Source organism: Crocuta crocuta, unplaced genomic scaffold, assembly GCF_008692635.1.
Source record: "Crocuta crocuta isolate KB4526 unplaced genomic scaffold, BGI_CrCroc_1.0 scaffold73, whole genome shotgun sequence".
NCBI lineage: Eukaryota > Metazoa > Chordata > Mammalia > Carnivora > Hyaenidae > Crocuta > Crocuta crocuta.
The window spans coordinates 2,275,922-2,291,804 of record NW_027529443.1 but is presented as its reverse complement, the minus strand read 5'-3'; the positions used below and the strand labels follow the sequence as shown (position 1 = coordinate 2,291,804).

General features: G+C 55.4%; 1 protein-coding gene across 2 annotated transcripts in view; it reads right to left on the bottom strand.

Annotated features, from left to right (window-relative positions):
- The window catches only part of GTF3C1 (general transcription factor IIIC subunit 1), a 68,762-nt gene that overhangs the window by 35,770 nt on the left and 17,109 nt on the right, over positions 1–15,883 (bottom strand). For both annotated transcript variants that reach the window (XM_077760458.1, XM_077760459.1), the window contains 4 exons: positions 4,312–4,479; positions 2,479–2,594; positions 1,202–1,490; positions 435–646 (listed from right to left, as the gene is read on the bottom strand). In XM_077760458.1, coding sequence (XP_077616584.1) covers positions 435–646; positions 1,202–1,490; positions 2,479–2,594; positions 4,312–4,479 — 785 coding nt within the window. The remainder of the gene's footprint in view (positions 1–434; positions 647–1,201; positions 1,491–2,478; positions 2,595–4,311; positions 4,480–15,883) is intronic.

Genomic DNA, 15,883 nt, shown 5'->3' with positions numbered 1-15,883 from the left:
CCAGACACATGAGGACCGGGGAGGGGGCAGAAAGGGAGGGTACACGTGAGCACCGGGTTACTTCCCAGAAGCACTAGCCCACCGCCTGGCACAAAGAAAGCACTGTGTGTGCAGTGCTCTTAGTGTTACTGATTTTGTTGTTGCTGTGACTTTTTTTTAAAATGTTTTCTTACTACTGAGAGAGAGACTGTGCAAGACAGAGAGAGAGGGGCAGAGAGAGACAGAGACATAGAGAGCATCCCAGGTAGGCTCTGCACTGCTGGCAGAGGCTGACGCGGGGCTCGATCCTACGAACCATGACATCATGCCCTGAGCTGAAACCAAGAGTTAGACGCTTAACGGACTGAGCCGCACAGGCGCCCCTGCTGGAAGGCCCTGGCCCAGCTGCCACGGACCCCGTTGGAGAAAAGGTGTCGTTCCTGCTGAGCGCTCACCTTCGGGTTCTCAAGCCTGACCTCTTCGATCATGGTGATGTCGCCACTACTACTCTCCATGCGGTGGGAGCCAAAGGGTGCGCCGGGGTACGCGGCGGCGCTGGTGTCCAGGAAGCTGTCCCTGCCCATGGAGCTCGGGCAGGCCTTCTCCTCGGCTGCCAGGGAGGAGGGCAGCTTCTTCTTCAGTGGGGGGAGGCTTACTTTCCAGCCACCTGCAGCGGAGGGGGCAGGAGGTGCATGAACCAACGGTGGCCGTAGCGAGGGACGGAGAAAGGGGCACTTAGGCTGGCCCAGACCAGACGCACGCAGGCCAACGATTCCTTCTGGACAACAGCGAGCGCTGTTGATGCCCGCCACCCATCCCCCCCGCCCCCTGCGCTTAGCTGGACACCGGACTTGCAAACCTGTCTGCAGCTCCACCCTCTACATGTTCCAAAAAGTCTGAAACTGAACTAAAAACTTGAGGGCCCCTCAGACTGCCAGAGAGAAGGGGACAGAGGAAGTTTACTGGATTCCATCCCTTTAAGAGTAAAGACACAACAAAACAAACCCAACTACTTGCCAAGGGGAGCTGACTTGCAAGCAGCCAGAGGACCAACCACATGGCCGTCTGCTCTAGACACAGGCTTATGTGATCACGTGATGCCAACAGGTCCCCAATCAGGACAGCACCAAGGACATCCTCAGGTGCCTGCTAACTGAAAGGCTACTTCCTGGAGACCCCTGGGCAGGGGCGGCCCCTGCCCACAGTGCGGGAGCACCCGTACCCTTCGCTGGGGTGGAGTGATGAGGCTGAGTCCCCAGACCGGCGCCGAAGCAGCCTCTCCCGTCGCCCTGGGACAGCCTGCCTCTCCTCTTGCTGCCGCGCTCCTCTTCGCTGTCCGAGTCGGACAGGAGGCTGTCCTCCACCTCTGGCACGGCGGCCAGGCTCACGGTGGCCAGCAGCTTGCTCCGGGCCTTCTCCCTCTTGTACTGCCGGCTGAGGTCACTCTCTTCCGCAAACACGCAGGAGATGTACTTGGTGGTGCGCTGCCGCCCCTCGTCTTCCATGAAACCCTGGGGGGAGACGTGTTTAGTCACATTTGGGGGCGTGGTGACACTCAGGCATGGGGGAGAGCCGGGGCTGTGGCGTCTGTCCCCCGATCTCTCCTGCACCGCCTCCGTCACCCGGGCCCCCCGTCTGCCCGCGGACACTCCCTCGCTGTCCTCCTGTCTGGCCGTCCCTCAGGTGCTGTCTCCACAGGCCGGGCAGAGGCCAGCAGACGTGTGCCTGCTCTACGGGACTGGAATTCTTTGAAGGCAGGGCCCTAACTTGCCCTCCCCATCTCCCCAGTGCCCGGCCCAGGCCCAGGCCCAGTGAGTGTCAGCTATGCAGAATTCGAAGGTTCAGAACCGTGTCACAGACTGGAGGTCACCAGCTCCATGTGGTCCCTGCCTGTGGGATGGAGGATGAGGGCATCACTGACCCACCCTGACTCCTACCTTCCAGGACGGGGAAAGGGGATCTCCTGGGCCCTTAACGGCAGAAGAGCGACACCTTCTATACGCCAACCACGTGCCAAGGGCCACACTAAGTACTCTGTAATCATGAGCTTGACTGCCTTCCAGCAAAATGGCCGAAACGTGGGCAAGAAGAGAGTGAAGGATAAGGGCTGGAAGGCAGGCATGAATTCCAAAAGGGGACCAGCACACGTGTGTGTCCCCAGGACCCAGGCAAGTGACGAGAGAGAGGGAGGCCTGAGTGGGGGCCGGGGCCCCAGCACCTGCCCTGTCTGAAAGGGCAGTGGGAGGTTAGCCAGCTTCCTGGGGTGGGGGGGGTCCCCCCATGTGGCCACATCTTCTACTGACTTATCAGTGCTGAAGGTTCATTCAGTTTTTAAAAAACGAAAACTGACGACAAGCAGAGTCAGGGGGTTGGGAGACACGATACGCCCACGGGCAGCCAGTGGCGGCAGAGGCGGCAGGCAATGTGTCTTTGCTGGCCCATCGCCGGCACGCCGGGTGCACCCGAACAGTGTGGTGCGTGGATGGCCCGCGGTGTTACCTTGACAACCTTGAATCGCTGAAGAAGACGACACAACATTCTGGCCTCCAGCTTTCCCACGTTCATGGCCGCTCGGATCTCAGCCTGGGAAATTCCTTTCGTGCCTCTGCGCTCGACTGTGGGGAAGGAAAGGATGGGTGAATGGGGTGAATGGCGCCCTCGGCTCGGGCCGGCCCACTCCCTCCGCCCTCGGGCTGGCTGCACACACTGGTCTGGTCGGGGCGGCGGCGCCTGCGGGCAGAACAGACCCCGTGTCTCCCCCTCCTGGCCCCACCCCACACCTCTGGGTGCCACTCCCAACAGCTGACCCTTCAGTGCTCTAGCACATGGCCAGCCCGCCGCGGGTGTACTCCGTGCTGGCGCTATCGCTTTTGCCCAGCAGCAGGGAGCTTTTCCAGATAAATGAAATGGATTTTTTTCTTAAAAAATGGTTTGTAACTAAGAACTTGTTTCACCTCCCTGGCTTTCTTGGCAGATTCAGACACACCGGCATGAGGAATACCGGTTACTGCGCTGTCCTGTGACAGCTGTCCGCCAGGGAGGAGGTGAAGCTATGGGGCCCTGCGGCAGGCGGCAGCAGACAACTGTGCTCTACTATCAGCTCCATCTAGTTTGTCAGCTCCTGTCCTGCTACTTGTGGTCACTGCTCGGGGCTGTGACCGTATCTGCCTCTGGTCAGCTCAGTCGGTTGAGCGCCTGACTTTTGATTTCGGCTCAGGTCATGGGACTGGTCCCTGCATTGAGCTCCAGGCTGAGCCTGGAGCCTGCTTGGGACTCTCTTTCTCTCTTCTCCCTCTGCCTCTCTTCCCTGCTCAGGCTCTCTTCTATAAATAAATAAGAAATAAAAAAATAAAAAATAAATGTACTCCATGGCTCTGGGACTGGAGATTCCGGGACAGAGCTGGGTGGGTGTGGGGCGGGGTGGCAGGGAAGCCCCCAGGTAAAGCGCCCAAAACAGGGGGCTGGCTTTGCGGGAAAACTCTGCTCAGAAATGGCTCCCCTTATTTCCCGCTGCAGCGCACGGTTGACGCTGCCAGGTACAGGCCATCTGGGTGACGTGGTCTTGCTGTGTTATATGTACACGACAGTAAACATGAGGGTGGAAGGAGGGGACGAGGATGTGTCCCCATATGGAACCAATTAACATGCTCAAAGGAGGCATGGGAGGGTTAAGGGCTTTTCCCAAAGTGTCCTGAGGAACCCATTCAGAGCGCTATTAAGAGTTGCTAAAAACGGCCAAAAAAGGCTCCTCAAAAAGGCCAGTGTGGCTTCAAATGTGCTGCTGAATCACAGGTCTGTGGCCACCGCACCTTCTCTGTCCTCCCCACAGGGGCCCGTGGCCACATGGTCTACAGCCCTGGGTCACGGTTGTCTTATGTGGATTTTAGGGGGTCCAGGGAAAGGGTGAGGAGTGGGGAGAGGTGATTTCCCCACTTGTCACCAGACTCCCACCTGCAGTGACCAATTTCAGAAGATGGCAGATAGCTCTCAAACCTTTGCATAAAATGTCATTAGCTCACTTCCTGTGTGCTCTCCACACTGCAGGCCCACGCTGATGTTCTAACTCGATTCCTCATTCACGTGCTAGGCTGACTACCATCCTCATTTTACAGATGTGGGAACTGAGGCCCAGACACCTTGCTGATGTCCTCTGCAGCAACGATTCCCGCTCCGACCTGACCCAAAGCCTAACCCTTCAAGGGAAGCACGGGGCTCCCTGCTGCTTCCACGGCTTCTCCCTCCATGGCAGAGCCCTCTTTCAACCCGTGGGCAGCACCTCTCTGCACTCCTGGTGCTCGAGCCGCACACAAGCAGGCAGCGAACGGGACCTACTGAGTTCGTAGGTCTGCGTGAGCATGTCCCGCTCGTACACGATGTCCACCGGGGGCACTCCCTTGGAGATGACCTCCTCGTCCTCATCGTCGTCCTGGTCGTGGTCGTCCTCGACCTTCCGTTTGAATTCCTTCAGCAGCCTGAGGCAGCGCACCATGACGTCCGTCCCTAGGAACACACGTCGTCCAGCAATGAGTGCACACTGCTGGGGACAGGGGTGCGGGGGACCCGGCTGGGACAGAGACCCAGAGAAAGGCTGTATGCAGCATCGAGGTCGGGACACTTACAACTGCATATCCTGGGGCACAAGACCTGAGAATGTCCTCCATAAAACCACTTCGTTTTCAATATAATTAGTAAACAGAGACATACAAATGAGGGGACGATGAGGCGCCACGTCCGGCTGTTAGACAACAGCGGCAGCCCGGCAGCCCTCTCCTGCTCCGGTTCGCTCCGTGACCAGGGGGAGCGGGGGGCATGCCTGGCGCCGCCGCCGCCCCAGCACCCGGCACGGTGCCCTGCACACAAGCCGGATTGCTTACAGGATGAATGCTGGTTCTTCTCTCTCTTAAAGGGGATATCCATGGGGGCGCCTGGGGGGCTCAGCCGGTTAGGCGTCCGACTTCGGCTCAGGTCATGATCTCACGCTGCGTCGGACTCTGGGCTGACAACTAGCTCAGAGCCTGGAGGCTGCTTCAAAGTCTGTGTCTCCCTCTCTCTCTGCCCCTCCCCTGCTCATGCTCTGTCTCAGTCTCTCAAAGATGAATACATGTTAAAATAATAAAGGGGACACCCACGGCCAGGAAGGTGTGGTGGCCGTGCAAATGGGTCCCAGCACCCTCCGAGACCACTGCTGGAGGCCTTTCACCAACGATTCCAAGAGAGGGGAGTCATTCCAAGAAAATAACTCGGAAAGAGGCGAGGGCTGCCGGGCCAAAGAGGACACCCTCTTCTGGAGCTAGCTTTCCTGAGCGACCGAAACGGTGCTGAGGGACTAAGCGGCAGCACACGGACAGACAAGCCCCTGCTCTGCACCCTCACGCCGGCTGTCACACAACCGCAGTGCATCCAGACTCCACCCCAGAAGCATGATGTGAGAAAGGTAACGGCTGTACCAAGAGACAGGTACTGGGAGAAGCAAACACGTCTCCACTTTGCCAGTGCAAACTCACTCATTTGATCCTGACAGTCCTGGGGACATTTTACAGATGGAGAAACTGAGGTTCAGAGGATTCCAGGACTTGCCCAAGCTCCCCCCAGAGCTTCTAAGTGACAAGGGCAGAGTCACTCAGGGGTCACAGGTCTCCAAAACAGAAGAAATGATGTCCACACAGGAGTGTGGAGGCAGAGTAACGGCCCCTGAGAGTGGCCACGCCCTGACACCTCGACCTGTGACTAGGTTCCCCTAGGTGGCAAGAGGGACTGGCCGGTGTGATTAAGTTAAGGCTTTTTGCTGTGGGGTGGCGGTTAAGGATGAGCGCTGCTTACACTGGAGAATCTGGTGGGTCCCGTGTCACAGAGGCCTTACAGAGACTCAGGAGGCCCAGAGTGAGAGACTAGAAGATGCTAGGCTGTCGGCTTGGAAAATGGAGGAAGGGAGCGCACGGGGCCTCTAGAAACTGGAAATAGGCAGGAAACGGGTTCTCCCTAGCGCCTCTGGAAGAAACAAAAGCCCTGCCCACATCACGATGTGGCCCGACGACACCATTTCAGACCATCAGGGTTGTGAAATGACAAAGGGTGCTGCCTCAGTCACTGCGTCTGCAGCAATGATCCCAGCAGGGGCACGGATGGTTTCCCCGCCGGGCAGCGGGGCCCACAGTCCTGGGCACCGGGGCAAGGCAGGCGACGATACCACCGGTCTCCGCCACCCAGCGCCTCTTGTGCAAGAGCTGCACCCCCGAAGGCCTCCCTGTGGGGTGTGACGTGCCCACACACAGCACTGCACACTCACTGCTGAGCAAGGTCAGGTACAACCACCTCCGCGGGGGCAGGGGACTCTCATCGGGGGACAGAGCACGTGGCCTACAGGTGTAATTCACATATAGTAATGTATCTCGGGGCCTTGAACTCATCAGATTTACCCTCAAAGAAGGGTCCGGTCCTGGCTGGCCCACCAGAACCCTCCGGAGAAGGGGGTGGGGGCGGGGCAGGCCTGGGGCAAATGGACACAGAAGTGAGAGCGGCCTGGTTAAGTCCTCAGGCACCAGCCTGGTGCTGATTTGCCTGCACTCCTGGCAGTGACAGAAAATCCCTAGTTCATGACTTTTCAACAGAAGAAACCTGACATAGCAGCCCTGGCTCCCTCCGCACCTGCCAGGCCCTCCCAGCCTCTCCTGTTTCCCACAGCTTTGCCCTTCGCTCGGGACGCCTGCCCTGCCCTCCCCCTCCATCTCTCCCTCCCAGGACAGGAGCCTAAAGCAACCAGGAGGGGAGGCATGGCGATGAGGGGGACCCTTGAGCCCATCTGTATGGCTGAAGATTATGTCAAGGCTCAGCTGACCAGACCTGGGTGCTACGTGAGGGTTTCCTGCTAGCAAGATGCAGACACCCGTGGCCGGCACGCCAACCTGAGTCACTCCCCACTGGGACCCCCCCAGCCCCCACCTCACCCCTCAGACGGAGCCCAAAGAGTGACCTATTGCTTCTAACACAACTCTGTCCTTTCGTCGACACCGACAAAAGCTCTGCACAAGTCACACACAGTGGCCCTCACCACGGCCGTGGGAGGTGGTCACTACCATCCCGTTTCCACACTCAGGAACATCTGGGGAGCAAAGGCATCTGCCCAAACCCCCACCCCACAGCAAGGGAGGAGCTGGGATTTACCAGACAGGCTGGCTTCCGAGCCTGGGTCCTAATTCAAAGACTTCCACGCGACTGAGAACGGTGGGGACCCAGGGCAGGAACACTGGCGCTCTGCGGGAGCGGGGGCACAATGCAGCACTTAGGGGCCGCAGGCCAGCACGGCTCCACGGAGGCCTGGCGTCACTTTTTCCGCCCTGTTTTCACTTTCTTAAGAGGTTAATTGGCCAAGAAAAGATGCACAGAGCAGCGCTCAACACGGGCACGGTGGAGGGGGAGAAACATGACTGTACATGCGTGGATTCACAGTGCGAAGGAGGAGGGGCGCCTGGGTGGCTCAGTCGGTTAAACATCCAACTCCTCGATCTCAGCTTGGGTCTTGATCTCAGGGTCGTGAGTTCAAGCCACGCACTGGGCTCCACGCCCAACTTAAAAACAAAACAACACGAAAAACAGCTCTCAAAGGGTGAAAAGGGAACCCCTCCTGCCTTCCATGCCTCTGTTCCTCACAGCATCAAGTTGACCCCTGTGCTCACCTCTGCTCTGACAGCACCTGATGCCCATCCCCCATCCCAGCCTTGTCCAAATGTCCCCACTGCCATCTGTGCTGCCAGCCAGGGTGGCCGGACCTTCTGATAAGCAGCGGGACAAACCTGGGCTCCTGGGTTGGGCGGCCATGGGTCCATCTGGCTCCACAACCTCCCATGTCTAAGACTCGGGGGAGATGACTTAAGTGTAGCTCTTCATGTTAAGTTCTGCAGGTCACGTGTTGGTGTTAGGGGGACTGGAGAGGTCTGCACAGAGGCTGGCACGTAGCAGTCAGTCCCCCATAATGGCCAGCCCGCCCGTGCTGAGGGCCAGTACCGTACCATGGGTGTTACGCGAAGTAACCCATTAACTTGCAAGCCGAGGCTGCTGGTGCCCTGAGCCCCAGGATACAGGTGAGAGTCCCCAGCACATCCTGAGTGCTGGGCTGGCTCCAGCATCTCAGACTGGGCCCCGCGTGAGGATGTGCTTCTGGAAGACCAGGCACAACACCTCCAACGGCTGCGGATGAGGTTTCGGGCCATGGGAACTGCAGCTCCGCCTACCCCACAAAGCATAGCTTGTTTCTCTGCCATAAGCCCCAACTGCATGGCTTTCTTCTGATGCCAGCAGTTCAACACCAACCAACCACACCGTTCTTCTGTGTCAAAGACCCATGATGGCTCGCCTTGGCACAAAGAGTGGCTTAACGTAGACATTCGGAAGACCAGGAAAGGAGGAGGGAAGAAGGGAGGAATCCTTACTGCACACCTAGGACGCACTACACCAGGCACTGTGTTCTGTGGTTTCAGAGACTATCTGAGCCATCATGCGGGTTCTGCAAGGTACTACTACCATCCATGAGAAAGGAAATGGGGGCTCTTGGACCTAGAAAGTGGCCCTGCTTCCATACTAGGCAACCCGGCTGGGCTAGGACTTCCAATGTCTATCGGAAAACACGGTTCACCGTAAAGGAAAGCCCCGAGCTGCAGTGAAGAGGGACCGACAGACTGTGTTTTCCACAATCCCCATGAAGATCTCGTCTGGGCACTGTGCAGACTGGGGCTCGTGAGGCGATTAACCAGGCAGAGAGCAGCAGCAAGATGGGAACGAATGGACAGCAGGACAGACTTGCGCCAGAAGAGTCACCAAGGAAGGGACAGTCCTAACAGTAAGCCAGGGGGAGGTTATGTAAATTCAGTTTTGCTCCTGTCTTGCTGCCAACGCACACGCATGCACACAGACACACGCACACGCGCGCACACACATGCACACATGTGCATGCACATACCCCGGTTGGGCCTCGGCTGGTCAGTGCTTGGGAGTCATTCAGGCAGTGCGGACACTGAGCTGAGAACACGCCCAGGGCACAGTCGAAGTGCCGTGGGGAACTGCGACTGCACTCAGTGCCGGAGGAGGGGTGCTGCAGCCCACACCCCTGAGCGATGGGATGGGCAGAAATACAGGCTCTGGCGTCTCTGTCGGCTGAGAACCTGCCTCTGCTGCTCACTGGCTAGGTAACCATGGATAAGGGCTAAGACCACCCTGTGCCTCGGCTGTTCTGCTGTAACATGGAGACAGGAACAGGACCCTCCTCGTGGGGTGCTCAGGCCGTGCTGGGCTCCGTAAGTGGTGCGTGCTCCTGCTTTTATCTATACAGCAACCTTAGGAAAACACAGCTTAGGAAAACACATCACCTGGGCTGGAAATACCAGGAGCCTGCTTGGGGTCTTTAATTCAACTTCAGGCATTTATTTGTTCTGCGTCTGCGTCAGGCCCGGAACACACGAGGATGAATGACTATAGGGAAAGAAGCCAGGAAGCACTCAGGGCTCTACTGCCTGCGTGTACGGCGCTGAGGAGCGGGGAGGCACGTGGGGCCAGCCGGGGGGAAGGTACTGGGGGCGGCCCCAAGCGGGAGGCTCGAGGATATGCAGTTGTCGAGGTCGGAGGAGGGCACAAGCGGAGGCACAGAGGTGGGCAAGGGGTGGTGGGAGGGTGGGAAGGAAGGGAAGGCCGAGCCAAAGGCTTACAGGCCAAGCAGTGGGTACTGTTTTTACTTTGTATGCATGTCTGTCTTTATTCCGTAGGCATGACTCCAAGTTCTTTCCACGGTCGGCGTGGAAGGCGGACCCAAGAGAAGACGGTCGGGTGCGGGTAGTGCAGTCTCCCGACTCTCCTGCCCCTGGGATCCTCAGCTGGCCTTGCCTGCCAGCTCCCACTGCCCATCAGGCCAGCCCCCGCCATCTGTCAGGGAGGCAGCAGAGGGACCTGGTTACAGGCTCCCACTTTCTGTGCTCACACCCCACAGCCAGCACTTCCTAGCTCTGGGGCCCAAGGCAAGGGATCTGTGCTCTGGTTTTCTACCAGTGAAGGGAAGAGAAGAGCGCGCCCGCATGACGGGGTGGCCAGAAGAGTCAGGATGAAGCATGCACACCCGGCACAGAGCCTGACACGTGGCCTGCATGGCTTTCCCATCTCTCTCCAAGGCTGACCACACGATGGGGCTACAAAACGTCAGAATCTTCACTGGTGCCTTCCTTTTCACGCCCTAGGATGAGCCCACAGGACCTAAGGTCCCGCCTACACCCCCACCCCCCCCGCTAATGGCACAAGGTCATGAGGGCACAGACAATCATGTACATGCATGCAGGAGGGCTCACGAGCTTCAGGACACTGGAGCAATGTCCTCGGTGGAGAGAGTTCCAGAGCCACCATTAAATACCCAGGGCAGGGACTACTTCCCAAGCCCTTGGGCAGAATTAGTGATGGACCTGGTTAGGCCCCCAAAGTTCTTAGAGGCCCACAGAAGGAAAGGGCTGGGGTAAACTGTGCACCTTTCTAGAGCACTCTGAGCCAAGTGCCCAGAACAGAAACATCTCAGTCACTTGACCGGTCCCCCTCCCCCCTGTGGCCAGCTGGTCACCTGCACGGCCAGTCAGGTGCTCACAAGTCCTTGCACTGGCCTCTGGGCTCTTGTAAGCCCAGAGAAGCCAGCCAGCCCCTCCCCACATCTCAGGCACGTCCACTGCCATCGGCCCCAGCCTGACTCTGCAGAACTCTCCTCTACCCCACTCCCCTTCCACTTGCCGCCAGCCTTCCCCTCTCAAAGCACAGCTCAGACAGGTACGCTTTCCTGCTCAGGGAGGTTGACGGAGCATCCCCTCATGGTCAGCAGGCTTCAGTTCCCTCCTGGGGAGAGTCCCAGAGGAGCGGCAGGGAAGGGACTATTTCTCAGCAAGGGCGCTCTCCCAGGTGCTGGGCCCCCTTGGGAGCAGGAGCGGAGCGTGGCCTGGACTCCCACCACTGGGGATTCTACTCCTTCTTCTACCCTTTGAGGTTCTTGCCTTTAATCGCTTTTGCCACAAAGCGTCTGTTTCATTTATCAGAAATATTACTGAGATTAATTCCCCATCATTTTTTAAATAGCATCGTTGAGTCAACCGTGTCACTTTTAACTTAAAGAGATCTTGCTACTTTTAACTGATTTCACTGGTTTTCCCCCCTCGCCACTAATTTGCTAGGTTTTAAACTCAGCCCTGACAACCTTTTTCTATTCTTTTCATGTTTACGCTCACCCTTTATCCCTTCTGTGTTTCTGATCTTCATTCTTTTTAATTCTACTCTCCTGGTTCCAAAGCTCTTTTAAATCTTTATTTTATTGTGTTTTAATCCTTCTCGATATAGCTTATTTCTCTTTTTCCTTAGCTTGCATACTTGAATCCTACTAGAACTTCTTAAATGACGCCTTGTGCCACTTGAATGATCTTAGTTTGCTGTATCCTGTTACAAGGGTTTGTTGGTTTTAACTTCTGACGGCTTTACTGAGCTATAATTCATATTCCACACCATTCACTGTGTGAGGTGTACAAGTCGGTGGTGATGTAGCATATTCCCAGGTGTGTGCGCCTGTCACCGGGCCGTTTTAGAACGCCTTCACTGCCTCAAGCCTTGTAGCCACTGGCACCCCGTGCCGTCACCATAGCCCTAAGCACTCACTAACCCACTTCCGGGTTCCCTATCCTGGACTTTCATCAAAATGGAATCATACTGTAATGGCTTCTTGCGATTGGCTTCTTTCTCCGTTGAACAGTTTTGGCACCCTTGTTGAAAATCAGCTGACCATCGACGTGTAGGTGTATTTCTGGACTCTCGGCTCTACTCCTTGGTCTCTATCTTTGTGCTGGTAGCACGCTGGCTTGATTATTGTTGCTTTGTAGCAGTTTCGAAGTTGGGGAATGAGTCTTCCTAAAGTGCTTGATCCTTGATCCTTGTTTCTCAGGACTGTTTTAACTTCCTGGGCACTGTGCAATTCCAGACTAACTTCGGAGTTAGCTTGTCAATGTCTACACAAAGGCCAGCTGGGGTTCTTCAAATGTGGGGAGTCCAGGCATCCTGACGACACTACCTCTCCCAATCTGTGAACGAGGGAGGTTGCCCCTCTTGCCTAGATCTAAAATTTCGGTCAACAGTGTTTTGTCGTTCTCAGAGTGTATGTTTTTATGCTTGTTTTGCTTGAATGCATTCCCAAGTATTTTATTCTTTTTAATGGGAGAACTGTTTTCTTGATTTCATTTTTGGACTGTGTGCTGTCAGTGTATGGAGATACAACCAGGTTCTGTATATTGATCCTGTGTCCCGCCGTCTTGTTGAATTAGTTATTTTTCAGGGGCCCCGGGTTAATAGCTATGGGAAGAGTCTACATCATGAACAGGGTGATACAGATGCTAGGGCCACTCCCCCATCCTCTTCAATGCTGGACCCATCTGGTCACGGAAACTAGAAAACCTGCTAACTGACCGCCTCCTCTTTAGCCCCAGGGAGCATGACTCTGTCAACTGCTTCCAGTCGTCATCGTTTTCTGAAGGATCACAAAGTTCTGTTTCTCTTCCCTTCTGTTCTCAGCCCAACTGAATAGATACAGTATGGCTAGTAAACTTGTGAAGAATATAATCTAAATGTGCAAAACCGATCAGGTCAGGGTGACTGTTTTCATTACCCAGGCTTCCCCACCACCCTGCCTTTCTACAAAGCAGATCACTATAGCTTATTGCAATGTATTTGAAAGATGCTGAAATCTAAACTATTTGCAGCTTTTAGAAACAACTCGTAGATATCCAGGCACACCTGCAAATTTACATGAAGTAATCCATCATCTTTGTTTATTAAGTCTTTTCTGCTCCCTAAGGCCTTAGAGGGAAGGCTTATATTAATTCTGCAAAGTGGGATCATTACGCACAAGGCAAAAAAGACTAAAGCTGCGCCTTCATCCCTGGTCTCCTGCCCAAGAAGAGGAGCTGAAGTGGCACCTAATTCAATTAGGTTTGCTAAGCATTTGCTTAGTGCCTACTCTGTTCCAAGCAGACCTTGCATAGGCCTCAAGGACAGACAGCACGTTGAGTGAGGACTGTAGCCGCTGCTCTCAAAGGAGCTCACTATCTAGCTTGGAAGTCACAAAGAGAAACAACTAAGTCACAGGGTGACATAGGGACTCAGGGGGGCCCAGTCGAGGATCTGAGCAGCAGCAGGTGATGACAAGCCCACCACGGAAAGAAGTGAGCCCCCGGATGGTCAGATTGGGCTCACTGTGCTTGTGGGTGACGATCTAAAGCTTGCAGCGGTCACTGCCTCAGGTGTCCGGCCATGTAACCGCGCAGGAACTGGAGCGTCATCACTATCAGTGCCCAGCCTTGGGGGCTTCTGGTCCCGGCACTAGGCTTCAGGGAAACCCAGACAACACACTGTGTGACACAGACACACACCTTCAAGGGTCACGTTGATGACATACCAGAGTAAGGCTGGCCACCGGCTACATAGCAGGAAGCAGGGTGTCCTTGGGGAATGGGGCCTGACCGTTTGCTATGAAAGAAATGCAGTTTAATGTCGCCTAATTTCAGTTTTGCAGGGAAGTTGAAAGGCTATTTAGGTGCAATTTCTGATTTTTAAATGCCCAGCAACCTATCCAATGAGAATAGATGCCGTGAGCCAAGCAAAAAACATTGCCACACGTGGCCATTACCATTCTGTGGCCCCTGCTCTGTGAGCACGGTCTTCTGTCAGCCCCGTGACACTCTGGAAAATTGTATTATTATCCCCAGAAAGTGGTGCTGAGGAAACGGACCACAGAAAGGCCAAAACTTGCTGAGAGTCACCCCAACAGGAAGTAACAAAACAAGAATTCTGACCCAGGGCTGTCTCATAGCAAAGTTTACTCAGATGTCTTACTTGCAAGTGGCTGGCTTGCATTTCCAGGGACCTCAAGCCTGGGAGAAGCTTTGCTCTGTGGCTGCCTGCCCAGCAAGAGAGGTTATTTCAGGGCATTTCCTTCTTAGTTTCTCTTTACTTTAAAAATATAATCAGTCCAGTCTGTTTATTTTTAACGTCTTCTTTGCAATAGATCAGAAAGAAAAATGACTAAGGGCGCCTAGGTGGCTGAGTCGTTGAGTGTCTGAGTCTTGATTTTGGCTCAGATCATGATCTCAGGGTCGTGGGATCGAGTCCTGAGTTGGGTTCCGTGCTGAGCATAGAGCCTGCTTGAGATTCTTTCCCTTGGGGGCACCTGGGTGGCTCAGTTGTTTGAGTGTCTGACTCTTGACTTTGGCTCAGGTCATGATCTCATGCTTCATGAGTTAGAGGCCCACATCGGGCTCTGCGCTGATGGCAATGAAGCAATGAGCCTGCTCCANGGGCGCCTGGGTGGCTTAGTCAGTTGAGCATCTGACTCTTGATTTAGGCTCAGGGTGTGATCTCAGGGTCATGGGATTGAGTCCTGAACCGGGCTCCCTGCTGAGCCTGGAGCCTGCTTAAGATTCATTCTCCCTTTACCCCTTTCCTTCCGACTCACATGCAGTCTCTCTCTCAAATTAAACAGGGGAGGGGAGCGCACCTGAGTGGCTCAGTCAGTTAAGCGTCAGGCTCCTGATTTCAGCTCAGGTCATGATCTCACAGTTTGTGAGATGGAGCCCCATGTTGGGCTCTGTGCTGATAGCTAGGAGCCTGTATGGAATTCTCTCTCTCCCTCTCTGCCCCTCCCCCGTGTGCGTGTGTGTGTGTGTCCCCGTCCACACGTGCACGCTCTCTCTCAAAATAAACATTAAAGGATGTCACGGATTCACACACAGACTCTCTACCCACGTACGACCTTCTCTAAACACAGTCACACCCCCTGGGCAGCTGATCCTTCGCGTGGCCCTCCGTCCCTGCGGAGCCCCCGCTCCTGCTCCCGTGTGCATGTGCCGCCCTTGCGCCGGTCGTGGTGACTTCCCGTCACCATCTCCCCGTGTCTCTCCTGGTCTCCTCCCTCCCTGGACCCCATTTGCCCCGCCTCTCGTTTTGGTCTGCTGTTGGGGGGTGGGCATCCTCCTGCAGCTTCCTGAAAGGGAATCTGGGAGGCGAACCATTTCAGATTCCGGATTTTCATAGTGCATCGATGCTAAAGCTGAGTAAAGGAACTCCAGACGGGAAGCCCGCTCCCTTCAGAATGAGAGCACCGCTCCCAGGCCGCCCAGCTTCCGTTACTGCTGGGGAGGCTGCTGTCTCCTCCCTGGAGGCTCTTTGGCTCTGGATTTCTGAAGTTCCTGGATGGTGGCTGTCGGCGTGGGTTTCTGCATGTTCTTCACGCCAGGCACCCGATGGGTCTCTTGTTCTAGAACTCCCGCATTGCAGATCAGGAAAATCCCGTGTCCTTTCTCATCCTCTCCCCCCTCCCCTGCCCACATTCTGTCTCCCCCACTCTGAGTTCGCTGTGCGGATGTCGGACCTTCGAGGCTTAGCATCTGATTTTCAACGTAGCTCTACTTCCCACCCCTTTTGAGTTTCTTTCTGAGATCCTTCTCAACTTTATCTCATTACCTTCCCTCCCACTAACTTGTGATAAGCATATTTCTTCTGTTTCTAAGAGCTCTTTTTTATTTTCCACCTGTCCCTCCTTTACAACTTCTCGCTGCATTTCACGGATGCAAGGCCTCCTCTCGGCAAGTTCTTCTGGGCTTTCCTCTGCTCCTCACTTTGTTTTTAGTTCCTACGTTTGTTTCTCTCGCATTCCTATTAGGGTTCTTGGATGCTCAGGGAGGCATTTGGTCGCTGCCCGGAGCCTGTGTTCTAGATGTCGTGCAGGGTGAGGGGGAGCAGGGGAGAGGCTGCCCTGGTGTGGGTTTCCACGACCAGTGAGGGGGCAGGGAGGGGCCGGCTGCATTGTGGGGATACCCCAACATTTTACTATTTAGAAGACTTCCTGGATGGG